At 40.4% G+C, this 23,045-nt stretch overlaps 1 protein-coding gene across 2 annotated transcripts in view; it reads right to left on the reverse strand.

Annotated features, from left to right (window-relative positions):
• The window catches only part of epha4b (eph receptor A4b), a 91,274-nt gene that overhangs the window by 9,017 nt on the left and 59,212 nt on the right, over positions 1-23,045 (reverse strand). For both annotated transcript variants that reach the window (XM_055032610.1, XM_055032609.1), the window contains exons 11-13: positions 8,974-9,041; positions 8,200-8,325; positions 7,439-7,624 (exon numbers count right to left, since the gene is read on the reverse strand). In XM_055032610.1, the coding sequence (XP_054888585.1) occupies positions 7,439-7,624; positions 8,200-8,325; positions 8,974-9,041 (380 nt within the window). The remainder of the gene's footprint in view (positions 1-7,438; positions 7,625-8,199; positions 8,326-8,973; positions 9,042-23,045) is intronic.

A 23,045-nucleotide genomic window follows, 5' to 3' on the forward strand; every position in this document is an offset into this window, starting at 1 on the left:
TATTTTTCCCAATGTGAAAGAAATCTCTCTGTTGCAAAGAAAAGATTTTAGAGACTTCTGTGGTTTATAAACATAACTTGACTTGACTCCCCAAAAAGGAATGCTCTGATTTTCAAAGTGAGGTACTGAGATATTTACACATTGGTGACTTCAGGAGTGAAATAAATCTGCTCCATTTCAAAGTCTACAACTCTTGGACTTGTAAATGGTTTTAAATTAAGATTGGAAAAAAAAATACTTGTGGAAGATAAGTGTGGAAAAATAAACATTTTCCATACTCATTTTTTTTTTCATTGTAATTCTGACACGGGGAATGATAAAAGCAAATGCCATACTATTTTATACCATTAGTGCTTTCTGCACTGATGGTATGAAAGTATAAACTTTACCCACTTTGAGTGAATTCAGACCATTTTCCCAATGTGGATGTTTCAAAATTCAATTGGGCTTCTAATGTCCACACACCAACGGCTAAATTGACTGAATTTTTATGATGGTTTTCTTGACATAATTATCTTTTAATTAAAGTGACTAATTAATCAATGGTATATTAAAAACAGTCACACTTCTAAAAGTTGCAAGACGCAAGATGGAATATGACATGTGCTTTACTGTATCTATGAATCACACACACATTTATGCAAACGCTGTATGTCTTTGAATCAAAAGTGAATAAAAATTATGACTACTACATAAGTAAAACTGTAATAAAACACTAAAACACATAAAAAGAATGAGAAATTAAATAGGTGAAAGAAGGTAGCAGACAAAACATATGAAGGAACAGATGAAAAAAAGAACAATGACAAACCCCCCCCCCCCCCCCCCCCCCCCCCGAAAAAACAAAACAAGAAGTGGCAAGAAGGGAGAGAGGAGAACAGAGGGACTTGAGGGAGGAGGCCGGACACATGCCTGTCATAGATGGGCAGCAACAAAACCACCAAGGCCTACAGTTAGATTGTAGGTAAAGACAGCAATACATCACTTTAAATGAATTCACTATCTTACTGCAGAAAACAGACACACACACACACACACACACACACAAACACACACACACACACACACACACACACACACACACACACACACGCACACACACACACACACACACACACACACACACACCCACACACACCACACACACACAAACAGAGTCGCCTGGTCTCTAGTGGTGGTGTCTTCTTTGACAGTAACATTAGTCTCAGGGATAAAAGTGAAAGAGAATTGGATTTTCTTCTGCTGGGGGTGAGGACTGCTGGTCACATTTATCTCCACACAGAGCCTCTGTGTGTGTGTGTAGGCGTGCGTGTGTGTCTGTGTGTGTCCTGGAGAAAGAGAGCTAGTTTCAGGCCATGGCATGAAGGGACGGATGGTGCTTTAATGACAGGCTGATTTGAGCTCTGTTTAGAGAGGGAGAACATTTGTGTGTTCAGCATGCATAAGGAGCAGTAGATGGGTCTAATGCTAACTGAAAGGACAGCCAACTCCTCGCTGCTTTCCTGTTAGTATGTGCACGTTTGTTTCAGTGCTTGTCGGCGTGCGGTAAATGTGGATACATGTGTTTTGAACTGCATGCACATGTTACACCGTAAAAAGTTAACACTTTAAAAATACCTTAAAAAACAATTCTGTGAGTTAGTGTGTGTTGGGGACCACACATGCAGGTGACATTGGATATTGCCTTTGGGTTCAAGGTGTTAGATTTGGTCAAGAGAGAAGGACAATGAAACACATTCATCTTGCTGTCTGGGCTTAGACAGCTACAAGATTTGAGTGTGTTCTCACACACATGCTGTCTATAGCGATAATCTGGCATCTGTTCTGAGAACAACACCCTTAAAAGATAGAAGGAGCAGCAGATATCTGAGGGCTTACATTAGTTTGTTTTGTCTTTTCTGTGTGGTGAAAATCACACTAATGCAGACGTTTTGAGAACATAGTCAATCCCTTTTACATCTGGTACCTTCAAAGAAAAGGCTTTAAACCCCACAGTCACACACACAAACAGAACTTTGCCCACTTTAGGATGTCATGGAGCTACAACATAATTAACTGATCACACTGATATTCACTGAATAGCTATTACCTTTCATCTGTTTTGGAAATGAAGCATTCCTAAACCAATTCTCTCTGCTTTTAATCTAAATATCTCCAAATTTTTCACAGCAGTAAGTCAAGCAGTGTTTTCAATGCTGTTTTCTTGTGGAGTAAATGTGATTTGTTTTAAACTTTAATAAAAGGTAGATCAATGCTCTATAAAAAAATGAGACTTGGAATGGGCTCCAAATTTCGGTTTAGTGGATTTCTAGTTTTGATGTTTTACCTGTTAGCTTGATATGCAGCAGTCATGAAAGAAGCTTTCAGTGTGTCGCAGTACTTTATCATGGTGGTCGAGAAAAAGGCTGCCGTCCTTTGATAATGGCCTAATCATTTAGGAGTGGCACCTATGTGTGAATGCGTTTATCAGCCTGCAGGCTAAGCATGCAGTCCAGTAAATTAAATTATGAGAGGCGGTTTTACTTTGCGTTGGTGTGAGTGCAAACGAAAGCGAAAGAGTCTGTATACATCCGGACAATTACATTACGAGTAGATATCTGTGCATGTGCCACTAGGCCACATTACTGCTTTATTGAATGAGGCGGCCCAAGGTACAAATGAGAAAATGAAATAACTTCTGCATTGATTAATGTTAAAGGCCTGGACTAAATGATACAAAGCTTTTAACACAGGGCAGATCTCTGTTCTGGGAAGTGCCATGTAAGGCTGTGGGGGCTGTGGAGAACACGGACAGACAGAAACTCAATAACCTTATCTTCTCTCCTCTCTTCACCTCTCCTCCTACTTCTCTTCTCCTCTCATTTCCTCACGTTTGTCTCCACAGCATCTCCCCTCTTTCCATGCCGCCATCATTTAAACTCAAGCCTCATCTTCTCTCAATTCCTCACTCTTGTACGTTATCTCATCTATCTGTGCCCCGTTCTTCCTGCCGTCCCGTACCTGTCGTCACCTTTTCCTTCGTCCCGTTTCCTGCCTGTGCTTTGCAATCTTCAAATCTCCATGTCTATTCAAAGCATGAATACTTTAAAACACTCTGACAGGAAACACTGAGACGCTTATTGTTTGGCGGACAAAGACACGCAGTTAAATCCAATCACTAGTTTCTTCAAACAGAAGACGCCTGGAAAACACGACTTTGCCAGTTTTAACAGCACCTTTGTAGACAAGCCCTTCAATGGCTGCATGCGTGCGTGTGTGTCAGATGAGATTGAGTCCTGTAATTGAGGGTTTTCCAAATGAGCCGATTGTTGCAGTGATTGTGCAACACATAAAGGACGGATGGATGAAATGAGGGACTGGGGAGATAAAGGAAAGATAAAAAGAGTGAGAGGAAGGGTTTGGGGGGCAGGGATGAGCGGATGAGGGCAGATTGCTGCACTTTCGTTATGTGTAAAAAGCCAGATAAAGAGGGACTTTTTCTGCATGCAGTGGTCTAATTAGCATAAGAATGGCAACAATCAGGTGACAGACAGCGGAGTAGGTTATTAGAGCTGCACATGGCAGCGGCTGGGGGCTTATGAGGTTTTAAGCAGAAAACATTCACCCACCCACATGCATGCAGGCAAGCAGAGCAGCTGGAAGTGGGAAATTCAGTTAAGAAAGAGATTCATGCATATACACAATCCTAGCACAATTACCAAAACTATTGCTCCAATAACTACTACAACTTGGTTACCACAGGCAAAAATAGATTGAAAGAGCTGGATGTAACTTTAAAGCTGCTATTAATACAATACAATCTAAATGAAAAAAAAAAAAAAAGATTAATTCTGCACTACCATTAACAAAACTTCTTATGTAGTATACTGATTAGATAAGTGGCCATACATCCAGCTCAAAAGGCATTATGAGAAGAATAATTTTGGAAAAATAAGGGAAGGTTTTTATATTTTCATAAAAATAATAAAGGCTACATGGGTTTAATCACAGTGGAATATTTTTGTCCAGGTTGGATTAGTTCGCATATGGTTATGTCCTGAATTATACTCCTGGCATTTTTAGATTTAAAGTAAACTTTTAAATTTACCAAGACGTTTCTTCTAACTGAAAGCTTTTAATTACTAAAAGGAATCATTTTAGTGCAATGGTGAGTAAGAAAGCTTTCCAAACTCAAACACTTTTAGCTCACTGAAGGTAAATTATCAAAATTAAAGCAATCATGTGTAAAAAGCTTGTCAGCAATTATAAGAAAGATCTGACTATTCCCATGCTAACAGAGTATTTTCCACTAATTACCAAGAAAGATAAATTTTTTGACATGCCATTTTTATTAAACTGTAAATATTTATACCTTAATTAGCCTTACGAGGCATGAGCTTCATAATAATCATATCAGACTAGGCCCCACTTAAAGTTTTATTGTATTAACAACAAAGCTTTTCAGTTTTTTTTTCACTTAACTTCAATCTCTGCTAGTAAGATCAAAAGTCTACAAGCTCCTCCTGCTTGATATCGTATCAGAGCTACTTCAGCATTTATTTATTTATTTATTTTACAGGTTTTGCTGAACTAGCTTCAACGTAGCTCCTACTCCCACCACAGCAGAAAAGCAATTACTCCCAGTCCAACTTAAACCAATACTACTACGGCGTCCACTTCTACTCACACCTACACAAACCAATCCAGCACACCTGAGTCCAGAGCAATCAGGTCGGCCTGTCTGATTAGAGTGAGGGCAGTGTGAGAGGACCAGCTGCGGCCAGAGAAAAGGGGGCCTGAAGAAATTATTGACCCATCTCAACTCTCACCCCCTTTGGATGGCACATGCACACCCTGAGCTGTGACCTGTGAAATTACTGCTCTGCTAGTGAGATTTGTTTCTGCAGGGCTTTATCAGCTCGTCAATGTGCCGTGAAGGCAGGTGAGAAGGGACACAAAGAGACGCATGTGGAGAAGAGACAAGCACTCATTACGTATGGAGAAACAACGGAGACGCACAAACAAAAATAATCGCATTCAGAGAACACTACAGAGAACTTTATTACGCTGAAATAAATTGCTTGTCAAGTCATTTTTCAGTTATTTAGCTGTTTCTGCTGTCAACCATGTCATTACTGTCAAAAATCTTCAAGCTCTTCGCAGTAATTATTGGATTTATTTTGGTGTTTCAAATTAGACTTGTGAGTTTCTCAGGCGACTTTGCCATAATTACATGTCTACGTGTTGCGTGCCTTTTTAATATCTCCAAGAAGAGGAAGAAAGGGAGTGAAACAATAGGAAGGAATTAATAAGAAGCTCAGTATGGTGTCATTCATAATACACATGCTGCTGAATATTCATGAGGCTAAAAACACAGCCAATTAACTTTCCCCAAGTATAAATATTCATGGTCGATGCAGGCGTATATTCGTTTGCTCTTTTGTTGTTTGGCCCGGGTGCTGTAGAGCACTTCTGCGTGAAGGACTAAAGATCTGAGTGTGTGTGGCAGCGGGGTTGGGCGACGGGGGAGTGGGGGGCAAAAGCGGAGCTTCGTTCGTCTCCCTGCATGTTCAAAAATCCTGCTTCTTTGTACCGCCTCTCTCCATCCCGCTTTCTTTGTTTGCGTCTAGATCCTCGCGCAAACATCTGCATAACAAGATGTCAGATCAGAAGAATGATGGAGCGGCTCATGCTGAGTAACAGGAAGAGCACAGGGATACAGAGAATGTACAGTGCTTTAGATCATTAATCTAAAGAGACTGAATGTGCTCACACAAGTGGCACTTATTTCTGCGTAGTTTTGGGATGTTTTAAAGGAGAATGGCATCATAATAAAGTAAAGATGTATAGCACCCCTTAATGCTTAATCACTGGAGGTAGATAGGTACATTTGTTGGCAGATTTTTTGTATTGCACTTGTTGTACTGTAGTTACAAAACAATCCTTCTTGCAAGTTGATTAAAGTTAAATGTTAAACACATTCAGTAGCAAAGTGCATTCCTTTAGCAATCTTATGTGACCTTGTGCAATTAAACAGATCCATGCTTATTAGCAAAAAAATAAACATGGGTGGAGGTTTTTTAATGTTTTATTTTTAAATATTACAAAGATGTAATAATATAACATGTTTTTTTCATTGTTAAAGTATTATTTACTAATAATGGAGAAATCAGACTAAAATATTGCCTGGTTTTGCATTATAGGCCACTGTCGGTTGGTACAGGTGCAGGAAAGTGTGGCGGATGCTGCGTGTTTCATCCTTGGAACGCGTGTATGGGTGAAATTAGCACAAGCTAGTGATGCCAGTCAAAATGTGGAAACTTTCTTTGACTTTTTTACAGTTTGAAAAGCTCTCCAGAAGCATTTGTCATAAAAATAAGTAGTAATTGAAGCTGTGTGTTCAAAGGCCTTGTAGAGAATGGAAAGAATGACTCTGCGGTTCAAAGTGAGGAAGAAAAATTATAGCAGGATTTTTTAAACTCTGGTCCTTTAAAGTTGTACTTCAGGAAATGTTCTTCATTGCATTCCAGCCCTGAACACAGAGTGGTGCTGTCTTTTTAGATTTACTACCCAATACGTTTCTCATTTTAACTCCCATGCTTGTTTTTTGCAAAGACTATCATGTGTGGTGGGTGAATTGGAGCCACAAAATGACGGCTATAATTTCAGACCTATCATTATTTGCTCCTATTTCTTGTGAAGAATCACACAAAACTTGTATTTTTGCTGTTTCTGATTTCAGTTGGCAGGAATACCAATTTACAAAACCATATTTTTAGTGTTTTCCTATAACTGGGCGAGTTGTAGAACCAATATTGAGTATTATGCAAAACAGGACAAAGACATTCATATGTCGCCAATTTAACAAGTCGAGATTTGAAAGTGCAGAAGAAACAGAACGATAAAGTGAGAATGGAAAAATTAGACAGAAAGTAACACAGAGAGAGAAAAAATGAGAGACTGAATGAGACGATTAGATGGACACCGACTGGGAGAGAAAGCAGGAGTTCGAGATAGCGGCATGAAAGCAGGATGGCTGGAGAGAGCAGCGATAACAAATCGGCTATCTTGTTGAACCAGGCCTGCGCCTGCCTGTCTCACCTGCATCAGCAACACACACGCTGCCTCTAATTGCTCAAACACAATCATGTGAAGTAAACAAGTGGCCATTTGAGTGGTGGACAGTTACATCACGCGCACGCCGCCATGCCATGCGTCACCGCTGTGTTGCCATGGTAATGGGGCTTTTATCTGATCCAAGGTCAGCTCTTATTCACATCAATGCCACATGTGTTGTGTTTCAAACAGGTATGTGACAGACAGACATCCACACCCACTCATATGGAGAGGAATTAATTAAGAGCTTTGCATGATTTGACATAAATCTGATTAAAAAGAAAAGCATAATGAAAAAAAGGGGAGTTTTTTTTTTTTTTTTTTTTTTTACGTGTCCACTCACATTTGGTGACGACACCCTCCAGTCTGATGATGTTCGGGTGGTCGAACTGTCCCATGATGGACGCCTCAGACAGAAAGTCCCTCCTCTGTTTGTCTGAGTATCCGGCCTTCAGGCTCTTGATGGCCACGTAGATCTCCCTCTTCCCCTGAACACGCAGGCGACCGCTGCACACCTCCCCAAACTCTCCTGCACAAACACACAAACGAAAGATCAAATGTCAAATGAATCATTTAATATTATACATATACACAAAGTCCTTACATTTTTGCTTATGAAAGGACATTTCAAACTAACATTTGTGAATTGATATTTCAGGCAAAAGAAAACAAAAAGTAAATAAAAAACTACACAAAGTAGTTGTAGAGGTGAAATAGCTCATGAATTTAAAAATACATTATAAGACAAAATGCTTAAACTGCTTAGTGAACTGGTATCCAGCCCCCCTGACACAAAAATGCAGTAACAGTGAAAAATATAAAAATCTATTATGATATGCCCCAAGTTGTTCTGTGCATGTAAAGGGTGAAATGTTTGACCATTTTTCTTTGCAAAGCAACTCAAATTCAGTCAGAATAGACAGAAAGTGTCCGTACACAGCAACTCTAAAGTCCGGGAGCAGATTCTCAATTGAATTTAGGTCTGGGCAGTGAATAGTTCTGAAAGGAACTGTATGTGCTCACAAAGTAAATAAGCATGTACATATTGAATGTAATGTTGAACAGATTTCTGAGTAATTCTACAATGCTTCGATGCCAACTCACCAGCTCCGATGACTCTTTCTATGCGAATGTTGGAAGCATCTATCTCTTTGGCAAAGTCTCGGACAGCTTGGTTTGGGTCTTCGTAGGTGTGAGGATGAATGTATGTTCTGCTGCCTGGAAGCTTCACTGCATTGGAGGAAAACGAGAGAAAAATATAGACATTACTTACTTTCCAGATAAAAATCATCCAAAGCATGGTTTAGAAAACTTCTGATTGATGTTACACACGTAGGAAAAAGCTTTTTGCTACTGCAAATCATGAATTCTGTGTTTTTCAAACAAGGTCATCCCATTTTGCTGAAACTGGAGCTTTATTGTGGATGCTCTCCATATGATGTAACACATAATAACACAATTAGACAATTCATCAGCAATGGTGCTAAAATGAGTCATAATTTTAATAGGAGCCCATATGGAGCAGCACTCTGCCAGAAGACATTTATGTAAGATTTTGTGAAAAACAATGACTTTGATTGAGCTGCGAAGTTTGCGCACTCAGAGATCCGGGGCTTGTTCTATAACTCAATTATGATCAGCAATAAGACAAGCAAAGAAAGTAGTGCTCTTGTACACAAATAAACAAACAGAGTCAAGTTGTGTTACACAGCGTTGTCACATCAAGCTTTTCCTCCCTCAGTCAAATGCTTCCAGCTCCACATGCAGCACGGAACTGATTCATCTCAAGTGGGTGTAAAGTCTGGTTTTAAGATGAATGTCACCAAGAAACGATTCCTTCATTTATTTATGAGAGTGTGAACACATTTGTGTCTTTACCTCGGCCATGTTGGAATTGCATCTTTTCTTCATCGGGGTCCTGCTTGGCCTTTATGTATCCACAGTGTCTGAAACAGAAATGCATGGTTGTGTTTTCAACCTGGAAGGTAATGACAGTTCTCCAGCAGTTTGATAAGACTGAAAATCCACTTGAATGTTTGCAGATGATGCAATACTACATCATGCTTTATGTAGACCCTTACCCAAACTATAGATCAAAAAGACTAACGAGTAAAGCTTCCTACAACACATCCTTCTATACATCAATATTTTCATGTTGTACATACATCCTTGTTCTATTCAGTTTTTAAAATGGAAATACGTCTTCAAGACAGGAAGGTAATTTATGATTGATGCCAATTTGATTTGGGTTTCAGTTGAGGTCATATTGCAGCTAAATCAAAGAATAGTTTGCAATGAGTTAAAAGCTAGTAAAAACAATTTTACAAAGGATGGTAAAATAATGGTTAAAGGGTAAGCTGACTGACAGATATGTATTCTGGATGAATATTACAATTTTTGCTGGTTTTCTCTTCCTATGTGACAATTTCAGTGTGAATTAGTGCAGAAAAGGCTTCAAACTATGTGTTTTTAGCTGTTTTGGTTAAAAATGAAAAAAATGACTTTTTATGACTGTTTATTTAAAATACAAAAATAAAGTAATACATTCCTTGAATCATTGGTTTTGCCTTTCCCTGACCTTACACTCGTGATGTTTGGTTAAAAAAGAAGGAATGTTTGTGCCACAAAATTGTGCATTGAAAGAAATAAAACATCTTTTGATTTACCAGTCTAACCACGAGCATCAAATACACAAATATGGACCCACGAGTGTGTGTTACACACCTGCGTCAGCACACTTGTGCACGCCTTTGGGCATGGGTCAGTCAAAAGATCAATACAGAAATACTGACAAATTGATCAACTAAGTCCTGTAGTGCAGCTGTGAGGATGTGTTTAACTTATTCTGTTCTGCAGACCTCGCAGTGGGGATCCTTTGCCAGGAAACGTGTTTGTATGGGTGTTTTTTTCTCTTCTTGTTAGCAGCTTCTCTGTCAAACACTGCTAAGAGGCATAATCAGCTAGTAAATTAATAAAAAAGAAATCTCCAACATTTAGGGATCTGCTTTAAATTCTGAAGAAAGCATGAATGTAAAACATGCACTAGCTTACCGCTGCTTGTCTCGTCCTTTTTATTTAAGGAACAGAAAATATTTAAACTAACAATTTGACAAAAGAGCAACAAGATAAGAAGGATAATGACTCAAGTTGCACAAACGCAAACAATTGTCTACTATCGCTATATGATCCACGTAGAGTTAATGCTGCAAGTCAGAGACTCAATGAAATCTGTTGTTTTTTCTTGGATTGAAAAATATTGTACTAATGTGAATGATAAACTAAACTCAGTATTGTTTGATAAGTAGAATCCATTTGAAAAGTATTCACTGGACTGTGAATCTGGTTGCATGATTGGATTGAATTAAAATCTTTTGGGATGAAGTGTCTTGTGAATTGTCACTATTTAAATAAACTGAATAGACGTGAAAGATGCTTGTTTGCCATTAGTGCTTACTTGGTGGTTCATTCTTTATTTCTTAAAGGTCATTTTGTTTTCCCTATCAGCAGACAGCTGGTTTAAGGTTGCAGGTCTCCTGGCACAGGGAGCAAAGCATCTAGTCAGGATACCTGTCCTTCGAGAAGATAAATTGATTTGAGCTCAGGACCAGGGGTAACTGGGAATCTATGGTACACGCAGTATGTGATTTAAGAAATCAGCAGAGAGAAGGACAGGAGCGAAAACTGAGACACAGAGAAAGATTTGATAAGGAAAAGGAGTGGAGAAATGAGATGAAGATGGACAGAAGAAAACGGAGGAGACGGGGGTGCCTGCTTTGACTGAGAATGAGATGGCGGAGCAGAAACAGGGAAAATCCGGGGTCTTACTACGCTCAGCAGCACTCACTCGTTTGGTGTTTAGTTCTTCTGTTGACTTTACACAGCTGAAGGCCTGCTGTTGCTCTAACATCAATAAGCTGCATTGGGAATACACACACCCACACACACGCACGCAGGCACATGTGCATAATGGTGGAGGCTGCTGGTTGGTGTCTGAGGATAAAGAGGCGGGGGGGATAATGTTCTTAAGAAGGGCTCATTTGGTCCCACCTGGTTATCAGCTGAGATCAAGCTAGCCGAACACTAAGGGACTATCATTACCCCCTTGACTTCCACTCTCATATACTCAGTGCTCTGGGCCATGTGTGTTAAAACATATGGGGAACGGGGACATGGGTGACACCTCTGCTCCGACTGTGAGAACCCCCAAGGGAGGCAAAGTCATACATAAAGACACACACTCGTATGTGTGCACATGTTCTGCAAAACCTGTCGGAAATAGCCCCCACCTCTACCCTCCGCCACTGCTGGGTGTGTTAATGTGTGTGCGTGACTCACTGTGTGCATGGCTGCATATGTATATGTGTGTCTGATGGGAAATGAACACATTTCCATAGTAATTAGAGAGCAGCTCATTCCTCCTCTCCAGTTAGAAGTGTCATGACTCATTAACGCAGCAGTCTTAACCATGGCGCAAAATCTGACACGGACATGCTTTTTTGTTTCCCCCGACAGCTGCGTCTGGGTGTATATGTTCCAAACAGCTATTTAATACTTTTAACTGAATGCAGCTGACCTTTAGTTCATCTGTTAAACACACTAGAATTGGACTCAGGAGGACAATATGGCGATCATTTTCCACCAATATACATACTTATTTTCCCATTTCTATTTCTTACTTGCCCACAAGATTTCAGCAAGTTTCAGAACATCAAAATTAAAACTGTGTCCTACTCTTTTAAGCCCATTCCAATTTACATTTAAGAGTTACGTGACTTACTAAAATAAGTTTAATTATTAGCCTCATTAGGTGTATTTAGCTTATTTAGTACCTTACGCTAATCAAAAGTACCTTTAACTTAAGTTGATGTTTTTGACTTTGGCATACTAGTCTTTAATTCAGTGTCGTCTTACAAAATACATGAAGCCTCATGATGATTATTAAAGCAGATTTTACCCGGCTATTGAAATCAGATAAGTGCAGTGAGGGGCAAAGCTGGTGAGGCACTGATTTAATCATAATCAGACATAGAAATGTAGCCCACCTGCACGTTATTATTTGCATGTGGAAATTTTGCACATGTGGGAAACTCTGCAGGGTAAAAAGACAATTCTTTTGCATGTCATGCATAGCTGCGCTGCTGCCGTAGAATAATTCCATTAACTCAAACAAACTTGGAAACATAGATGTCATTAATTTCGTGCTGTGCTGCACAGCAAAGGGAAGAACCGTTGAAGTACAACTCAAAACCACGTCGTTCTCGCTCTCTGTCTTGGCCAGGCTACACGCAGAGTCATTGCCATAGCAAATGACAACAGCACCCCTACAAAAAATACTGAAGTATTTCTCACAAAAACAGCAGAACATTCAGTCTGTTGAAGTACTGTGGTTTTAAGCTTAATGTGTAATTTTTTGATTATTAATAAGTGATTGCTGTGGTACGAGGAGAAAACTATAAATATATCACTGCACTTGACTTTACTGTATGGCTAGCTCATTGATACTGTCTCTTATTCTGCAGTTGTGGAGTCACAACGTCTGGGCTCATGAGCGCCGCCTGCCATGAGGCAGGAGAACTACCTGCCTCACCTCGAATCTGTTGTCTGCCGTTTCTGATCACTACTCAGCACACAAAGCACGTTACACACACAGTTGGTGACAAAAAACACTGTACATTATATACATGAGCTAAATTCTGGAAAATCGGTTCGTACATTACATGTTTTATAACCATTTTGTTGGAGATGTACAAACAGGAGGAACATGCTCCCATAGAATGGCAGCCAGTGCAGTTAGCAAGAGGTTGACCAATCCCAGGTGAGGCTCCTCCTGTGCCTGAAGTAAAATCTTTATTTCAATTACACAGTCCTGTTTTGCCAGAAGCAGGTTCAGTAAATGTTTATGAAAAGTAAGTAAAATAAATAGCAGTTAGTTAGATTAGAGAAGGACTCAAACATTATCTACTATCAGTTTGACCTTTATGCTATAACAACATGATCAAACCTTACTGAACCTCTTCCGCAGAAATAAATATACAACACAGTTAAAGTGTTGTGCTGATCATGTGTCACAGAAGGTAATTTGTTTATTTCACTGCCGCTAACATCACCCTTTGAGCTCCTGTTGTGTGGTGTGAACACCACCAACTATAGGGGGAGACATTTTTGCCCCACTTTGTCATCAGCCAGCTTCACCAAACTTAGCATGCTTTGCACATGTTATACATCCAACCCTGACACAAAGTACACACTCTTGCACCAATGAGACAAAAACACACACATTAATGGACTGCTGTATCGCTATCAGAACCCCAGCTCTCACCTTTCTCTCTGCCTCTGTTCTACTTCAGCGAGGACAACAGGCTATCCCCGTCCTCCAAAAGCCACACACTCCACATTTGCATATCAATTTACTTTTTAATATAATATTCTGTCACTTGAGACCCATTTGTCATGCCACTAGCAAGCCCCCATCCATATATTATCGTTACTGTTGCCCCTCCTCCATTTTCCTTTTCTTTTCCATCCTGTCTCACTGCTCTTTATCTCTCTTAAGTTTCCCCTTTAAGCAAAGTATTCCCTCACCCAAAAAACAAGTCTATTCTCCTTTTATGTTTGCTGCAATTTGTTTATCTTCTTTAAAGAGGCTGCATCTGCTGCCCTTTTGCAGCTGTGCGACTGTTTTTCCTCCTATTTGTTATAAAGAGTGGACATGAGTGGCTGGGAAAAAAGATGAGGAGAGAGAGGGAGATGGAGGAAGAGAGTGATGACAGGCAAGGAACGCGCAATGGGGGTTCGAGGCTGCATACCAACTAACAAGCAATCAGATGGAAGGAGGAGCAAGGAGAGGTGGAGGGGCAGCTAAAGGAATAGAAACTCCAAGGGTACCATAAGAGATGCAGGCAGAAAGTGAGGCAAGGTGGTGTTTGTGCTGCAACAACAAGAGCTGCAAGTTTGAAGGAAGAAGGGGGAAAAAAAGTGCGAGAGGGAATAGAGCACAATAGGAAGAGAAACAAACCAGGGATGTTAAATCTTAATAATAGGGACGGGTGAGACAAAGAAGGATGTAGAAGTCAAATACGAGTTGTGTAAATTGAGTATCAACAAGGACAGAGGGCAAGTACAGCATAATCAGTACATAACTCAGCTGTGGAAAGGAAAAGCGAAAAGAGAAACATGAGAAGGAAGAAAAAGTATGGTAAAGAATTGCCTCTCCAAGAAACAAAACACTTTTCCTGCATCTACTATGTTTTTTTTAAAAGCTATTTATGTTCCTGAAACTGTTTAACATTTTGACTCAATATAACAACAAACCTCTAAATGTTATTTTGTGTTCATGTTATGCACCAACTTGGGGTACTGAATGATTGACTGTAAAGTGGGAGCACTTATATTGAGCCTTCCCGATACAATCTTTTGTTGCAGCTATTTGCTATTTTTATTAGACTCAGTTAGACTGGAGGGAAATAATAAAAGAACATACATTATCAATTTTTCAAACCTGGTTGGATTTGAATCTAGTCTGGACTGTGGAACATTAAACATAAAAACCACTATTATGAAATCAGTGCTAATTTCACTATTAATTTCTCTCACAGAAACAGGCCAACATGAGTTTCATACGACTGAAATGAGCTTGCTGTGATCAAACGGCATCTACTCCAAACAACCAGGACCGCTTCAGCTGCAGTATTTGGGCCCGGGGGCCACAAATGACTCCCAGACCACACTTTAGTCACACCGGGTATTGTTTGCTTTACAGTTGTATCATACTTGTCATGATTTGCTTTGCTTTTTGTCTGTCTGTACTTTGAATATTTCCTTGTTGATTTATTTCAGCTTAGCTCTTGCCTCAGTAGTTTGTTCATTCATACTTCGTTTTGTTTGTTGTATTCATGGTATAGTTTTGAGTGTATTAGCGTGAAGCCCTTTCCATTCAGTGTATACTTCCTCATCGTTCTCGGCTAAAGTTTATTAGCAGCGAACGACCCTCAGCCTTCCTGTTTGCTGCCTGCTCTTATTTCAAACCAGTTCCAGTCATCTGTTTCTCATCCAGTAAACAGGATTCCCTGCATTAAGCCCCTCTCTCTCAGTCTTTCTCTGTTGGATCCTACTGTCGCCTACCTTATATACATTTTTTATTTGACTTTGTAAAATTAAGACATATCCTTTTCCTTTCTCTTTATAGTCCGCTCTACTTTCTGGGTAACTTTCAAGTAAAAATATTTCAATGTTTAGGGACAAAAAGAAGAACACTATTACATTTCTAGAGCATTGAAGGTACGGTGCCTTCACAGTCACTGTTGCAAGCAACTCTGGCGGATGAAACAAACCACCAAACAAGCATTTAAAATTACACCTTCATTAACTTCACCTCATAAAACCGCACCCCTCAGTCCGCGTCCCTACCCACTTACTCCAGCTTAAGATAACAGGAAGCTGCTGGACCTCGTCCCAGTGAGCACTACCCAGAAATCATGAAAACATCCCGGGCAGTTTGCCAGTCCATCATAAGACGAGCACCAGATTTACTCAACAGCACAATTGAGATTATTCAGTTAACTTGACACTGGTAAGAAATCTCGGCCCAGTGAGGCCAACCTCGTGAACGCGGAGTAGATAATGAACTTCCGTTTCTGTTGTCAAGTGATAGCTCCATGAAGGTCCAGCAATGTTGTCAACTCTTATATATGTGAAAAATTAAGACAGTACAGAGCTTGAGGTGTATTTTCTCATAAGATAAAGATTGTGCTGTTGAATCAGCTGCGGAGTCGTACAAGCCTCTGACACACCTCAAACTAATTTTATTACAAACATCAGTATATTTTTCTGGGATTTTATATGATGGATCAACACAAAGTATCCAATAATTGTGAAGTGAATGGAAATTATAGACAGCTTATGCATAAAAAGGCCTAAAAAGTGAAAAGTGTGGAGCACATTTGTATTAAACTCCCTTGATTTTGATACTCTTCAATAAGACTTTGTGCCACCAGTCACCTTTACAAAGCAGCTAGTGAACATTAAATCTGTGCATTACACTATTTCAGTAGAAACACATCTAATCTGTCATCCGATATTATGGTTCATCAGATCTGCATCAATTAACCGTCTGCCTTTTTGTGTGATGGAAAGCTAATGCTACAAATGGCCCAGAACTCAACCTCAACAGACCTAACATGGTCTGTACTTACACAGTGCTTTATCAAGTCCAGAGGACCCCAATGCTCTTTGCACTACATTCAGTTTTTCACCCATTCACACATACATTCAAACACTGATGGTGAAGCTACAGAACAAAACAAACAAAACAAAACAAACAAAAAAAAAAAAAAACAGGGCAAGTGAATCTGCTTTGCCAGAGCTACAATAGACTGCTTGAGCATATTTGTGTGCTGGAATGGCCTAGTTAAAGTCCAAACCTAAATCTAATTGAGAATAGAGTTTATGTTGGCTCCTTAAAACCCCTATAACACTCACTGAGAACTTGCAGCCAATTCAAAATACAAAGTTGAATTTAATTACTGTTTCATTCTTCAGTCAAGAAGCACAAGAGATAAAGCTGGCTGTTTTTCTCTTTTACTTGTATTTTTCATTTAAACATCAGTTGACCTCGGGCCCTGAGGCTGATTTTGCTTCCCTCTCAACTCGCCTCTTGTCTAACTTGACAGACACAACATGCCCCAGCTCTGACTTGTGTTGGCTGGCAAATCCTGTGATTATTAAAATCAAAACTCCTTTGTTGTCCTCTTTTCCGCCCTCACCTCCTCCTTTCCTCCCCTCTTTTCTTCCCATCTCTAAAAATCTGCACCCCTCTTTCATTTCCTGTCTGTCTACGTTATTGTCTTGCTGCTAATCAAAATAACTGGGAAAAAATGAAATCAGTTAACCATTAGTCACCCCTCCAGTACGACACAATAAACTGACACATCTACCCTACTTTCTCCATCGCTCTCGCATCTCGCTCTCTCACACAAACAAGCCTGCACCCTGCTGGGGGTATCTGCTCTCATCATTACTCATGAAAATGGTTATTCCATTTAATATCAAGCCATTGAATCAAAAATAATTACAAGGAATGAAATCAATGGCTTTAACTCACTCTCATTATTCCACGGCAAAATTAAGCCTCCTTCATCACCTGAAAAAACTAAACGCGTTTGAAGATCGGGTGCTAAAAGGCCGAACGTTGAAGCCGAGGAGAATTATGAATCAAAAAAAAAAAAAATGGAAATGAAAAAAAGTCAGGGTGATGTAAGTTGAGCCGATCAGAAGAGAGTGAGCTTTCTTTTCCGGCCTTCTCCATCTCCATCCTGGCTCCGGTTCAGCACTCTCTGACCACAGTGTAAAAAGATTTACTCAGCTCAGCCTAATTATCAGGAAGGGGAAATGATTAGCTGGAGACTTATGACTAATAAATCTGTCCATGTTTCATTAACACCCTGTTTGGAAACATTTCATTTGGAAGCCGCTCATTAAAGAGAGTGGTAAAGCTAAGAAAGGAGGAAGAGGACTGGGGCCAGAGAAAGGAGCTAGGTTGCGGTAATTGGTGTAGCGTAGTAGAAGTTTTAACAACCTGGTTGAAAGGTCAAATGGCAGAAGACAGAAGGAAGCAAGGAGGAGCATGTGATCTGTATCATTAATTAAAGTGTATCTTTATATTTGATCTGTGCATGGGAGTCTGTGTGAAACTAATTTACCTAATGATTCTAATGCTACAAGACTCACACATCTTGATTAGGTCAAGTAACAAGTCCATCTGCGCTCATTGGTGCGTCTCTCTGAATGCGTTTACAAGAAGCAGACAAATTACTTTCATTTTTTTCCGTGACGTTTGCCGGACATTTTATCCATTTTTCTGCAGCAGCTGCTCATTTGCATAGAGCGTGTGTGGAGAAAAAGTTCTGCACCTGCTATTATTGCGCTGTTCTTTAGCTACTTTCAAGGCATTCTGCAGACAAAGCTGTATTTAGCTACACCCTGCAGCTTAGCCGCAATAATTGAAAACACCATCGTTCAAGCAAGCACACACAAAATCTGGCTAATGACATTACACGCACCTTCCCATCATTAAGTAAATGCGCACACACACACTCGCACACCCGCACACGCACGCATACACGCGCACACACGCACACACACACACACGACTCTAAACACGGGCCTGTTCTGTTTCTGAATTTGTAAACATGGGATTTTTTTAGCTGCCAAGTCATTATTAGTGCTATTATCAAGCAAACACCACCTAGAGGGAACGAAATGTATTGGTAAATTTTTACCTTCACCTCTTAACGAAGATCTCTCTCTCTTTGTCTCTCTCTCTACTTAAAGGCATGTTTTCATTAGCAAGCTTCCTCCTTTTCAGGCTGCCTTTTCTTGTTTGTGTCATGAAGTTTTTAAGAATAACCCTGGGCTGTATGGCAGCTGCTGCTGAGGTAAAAGAGCTTAGACGCGCTAACATATAAGCTTGTGAACAAGACTTGTTAATGTGTAAAGAAACTAGAGCAGTTAACACTCTCTATTAGAGAGACTCAGAAGTATGACATTATTATATCCAGCCTTTTGATGACTTACTTTGCTTTGTATTTTTTCCCTCAGCCATTTTCATGTTCTCCAATGAAAGGACACCTTAATAAGTTTTTATATATTAGATACAGTGGCCTGCAACCACAACTTTGATGTATTTTATTGTATTTTTATGTAGTACAGCAGGGGAAAAGCTCTGAAGCCAGTTGTCATGTTTAGACTCTCCACTGAAGCTTTTTTTTCATGCATCCTCTCTTTGGCATTTCAGGGTTAACATATAGAGAAGATGTTTGCCTATGTGTTCCAGGGCAGACTTGTCCTACAAAGGCATGAGTTGGTATTCTAATTGCATAATTCACTTTACTAAACCAAGACTGCGTCCTGCATCAAAGTGGGCAGGCCACATTGATGAAACAGTAACTTGTGTTTGTCTGATCTTCAGTCATTTGGATTATATGCATGTCAGTGCATGTGGATCTGTGTGTGTGGGTGGGTGGTCAGAGTGTATGGTAGGAATTATTACTTTACACAAGCAGAGCCCTACAACAGACCTCAGCCACTTCAATGTTGCCGTCAGAGGCCCCCAAGTCGTCCCCACATCTCTTGGGGCAACATCTCTTGGGGCAAGAGCAAAAGAGGACCACGACAAGCCCCTTTAACACCCTCCCTCCATCCCACAGTGTTTGCTTGTGTAACTGTGGTAATGTGAAGAATTAGGAAAAATTCAGATTTGTTTTATAACTGGGATTTTAGCTGGGGTGTGCAAGCCTCTTCTGCCTGCTGAAAGCAGGTTTAACCCCAGAGCCCTAAGTGAACGATGGACTCAAACTGCATTCCTCGAGTCCTGCAACTTCTAGCTGAGTCCCTTGAATTAAATGTCAACATTTTTCCTGCAAGAAAAATCCTCTGTGCTGTTGCTCCTACCTCACAGTTTTGTGTTGCACTGCTTGAACGTATCACATGAAATACCAATAAAATAATTTTGCAGTTTGTTATTAAAACTTATGGAAAACCTCAAGGATGTTATTCTTTTTAAAATGGTAAAACATGTAAATCAGTTTGTCTGACAAAACTAACAACATGAATCATATTTTGGCAATTTTTCTTTTGCAGTGTTTTTCCGTTCTTGACCCTGCCGAATAATTTGTAGCTCAAGCAAAAGCTAAAGAATTTAGGGAACAAAGTAGATAAAATATTTGAAATATGTGCCTCGGTCAAGGCGGAACAAATTTATGCTGACTTGTCTCCAAAACTCCCACATTAAAAAGATGCAGACAGAAAAACACACAGGAATCTGGCATGTAACCAAAGCCAGCAGCAAATCAGAAAAGGAGATGTCTGATCGGCTGTAGGATCATTAGATTCCAAACAAAACTACACCCAAAACCTGCACAAGCTGAGACACACAGCCACAGACGCTCAGAGGCAGAAGCTGTAAGATGTTCAACAAGGAGTGGGAGAAAGTGAAGACCAAAGGGGGAGAACGCTTCTTGAGTGAAAGGCCATCTGCTAAACCATGGCAGTGCCAGTTTCCTCGTCGCTCCCCATCGTTTGCACCTGCCAGCCTGCCAAAGCAACCTCAGGAGGACAAAAGAGCAAAACTTCACATGCAAGCCACACGTGCTTGCGAGCACAGACTCGCCGAGCTGAGCAATAATGGCATGCACACAGCAATAACTGGTGTGATTTGTCAGCAGCGTACTGTGTCTGAGTAGCTTTGGGTGTTTTTTCATGTTTTCCCTCCCGCTGTAACAATAGCACAACAGCACTTTATTAAATGAGAACAGGAGAGAACAGAATCGCCTGCAAATCAGCTTGTTTATGTGGCAGTTATTCAGTACGCTGCCGGCGAAGGCTGCAGCCAGAGTGAAAGTGTTTGAAGGTGAACATGGGACAGGAAAGACAGTATCTGAAAAGTGTACTTCTTTTTGTAATTCAATTCAAAAAGTGACACATTTTTGGTGTTAATTTTGAGTATTTTATTTGGCACCTAATGAAAGATCAATAATAAAAAAGATGTTTAATACAGAAGTGTCGGCTCACTGAAAGCATGTTCAGGCCCACAGTATGAAGATGTTTTGCCTTCTGACTCCTGCACAAATTACTGCATCAATGCGATGTGGCATGGAGCTGATCAGCTTTTGTCAATGCTGAGCAAACACAGATTGGTTTAATCGCCGTCTTCAATGTGTCTTCAGTCTAATGGTGTCATTTAGATTTCTCACACTGTTCCTCAAACAACATGGGTTAGTTTGGATTTTTTTCCCACTTTTTTAATTTTGATCTGTATTAGTTTGATTTAAATGATTTTCTAATTATTAAAATTCTAATAATTAAAATTGAAATATATCACTTCCAATGTAGTTTTTGTCCCTTCTTTGAAACAATTTATTGGAATTAATCTACATTTGTATCTTTCAAATACAGAATTATTGCTCCAAAAAAAAAAAAAAAAAAAAAAAAAAGAAGCAACCCTTAGTGCTTTTATTCAGTTTAATGATTATTTAAACAACTGGCATTTTGGAAGAGACGGGGGTCTTTCAAGTGCCTGGTAGAAAAATCAATTAAAATCTGGCTGCCTCTCAATGTCAATTTCAGCCCAATCATTGTTCATATTGAGCCGCTCTCAGCGAGTACACGTGATTGTCGATAGATTCATCCAAATGCAAATTCCAAGAACAAAACAGGAAATGAAAGCTGGAGAGTCGGAATAAGAGAAAAAGGAGAAACATGTCAGAGAGGGTGGGGGGAATTTGAATGACGGATAAGAGGGAAGAGATGAAAAACAGGGAGGAATAGACAACACAAGAGAAGATTAGTTTTAGATATTTCTCCCTCTACCCCCAATTCCTACCAGCTTCAAGGATGACAGTCCTATTGCACCTAACAGCGCAATCGCCCACCCATCATCTCCCCTTACCCTTTTCTCTCCCTGTTTCAAACACACTCACAATCTGCCTTTTCATCTTCTGCTCCTTGCACCTCCGCTTTCTTTCCCCTGGCTCTTCGCTTTCCTCCATCAATTTCCTCCAGGGCTCCACCTCCTTCTCTCTATCTTTCACATCATCTGAAAATGTGGCTCTCCAGCGGCACCATTATGCTTCAGATGTACCTCTCCCTCCCCCTCGGCTGCAATCCGTCAATCCCAGCACCTTTCTAATATGTTTATTCTCCACTTGTGTCTCTCCATTTCTCTTGCTTCTGTCCATCCTGACCAAATTTCTCTAAGCACACGCACTCTCGCACACGCGCACACACTCGCCGGCTTTGATCTTTGTACTCCGGTCACAAACAAGGCGCACACTCCCACCTGTGAGCACACGCATTTCGACAGATGTGCTTTAATAGAAAGCAGCCATCACCGCATCTTCCTCCTGAGCGTCCAAACCTCTCATCGGACGGAAGATAGAGACAGAGGGGAGGAGGAGGAGGAAGAGGAAGGTCTGAAATTGATGGTACGGCATCGACCTCTCCGTAAAACTTAGTTAACACCTCCCCAGCCGGTGAAATCTGATTAGATGAGTGTGAGTCTGTGTTTGTGTCATCACATGTGTTCATAACACAAAATATTTCACAGGTTTTTTTGTGTTTTTTTTTTTTCCTTTTTTGGGGGGGGCTCTGGGTGGGTGAACAAGCCTGTAATCCCTGCCTGATTAAAAACATGTTGATGGGTTCCCGTTTGCGTGCCCTAAGTGCTGTGTGTGTACGTGTGTGTGTGTTCCACAGCACCCCGAACAGTCTCTGCTGATTACATCCCTTCGAGTCAATAGTGAATAGAGCACTCAGCCTGATAAGCAATCACATGAATCAATACTAATGTTTTTAGCGTGTGTACATAAGCATGCGCGTGTTTACCCGTGTGTCATTCCTGAAATGCGGGTAATCGAGTCGGCGCGCAAGGTGGATAAACATTTGGTTACAGGTGTTGTGGTCACAGGTCCCCTCTGGTCCGTTACTTCCTCTCCAAAGAGCTTTTTCACCTAACACCTGATGCTTTCATTATGTCACCTCTTAGTGATCGGAGCTCTTTTTATCCCCCCCTACACACACACTCCTCCTCCAGTCTTTCCGTCTCATCTATTTCTCCTCTCTGGCCTCCATTGAGGCTGAGCATCAACAGACCATCTAACCTTCAAAGTGAGTGACCAAAGAAGTCCAAGCTTGTCACATTCAGCGGAGGCCAACCTTTAATCAGACTTTTTGGTAAATGTCAGTGATGGATGCCCTCCTTTTTCACACCTATGTGTAATCTCTCCACAGACTGATGTTGAGAGGGATACGAAGGGGAAATCAGATTATAAATACCGGCAGGTAAATGCAGCTTTAGATTGCAAAGCATGCATATGATTGCTCTTAGCAGTAAAATGAAGTGATCATCAAAAAGCTTCCTATGAAAATGTGTCACTCCGCTTGAACATTTTTGCATT

The sequence above is a fragment of the Poeciliopsis prolifica genome, unplaced genomic scaffold (assembly GCF_027474105.1).
Source record: "Poeciliopsis prolifica strain line A6 unplaced genomic scaffold, Auburn_PproV2 SCAFFOLD008, whole genome shotgun sequence".
Lineage (NCBI taxonomy): Eukaryota > Metazoa > Chordata > Actinopteri > Cyprinodontiformes > Poeciliidae > Poeciliopsis > Poeciliopsis prolifica.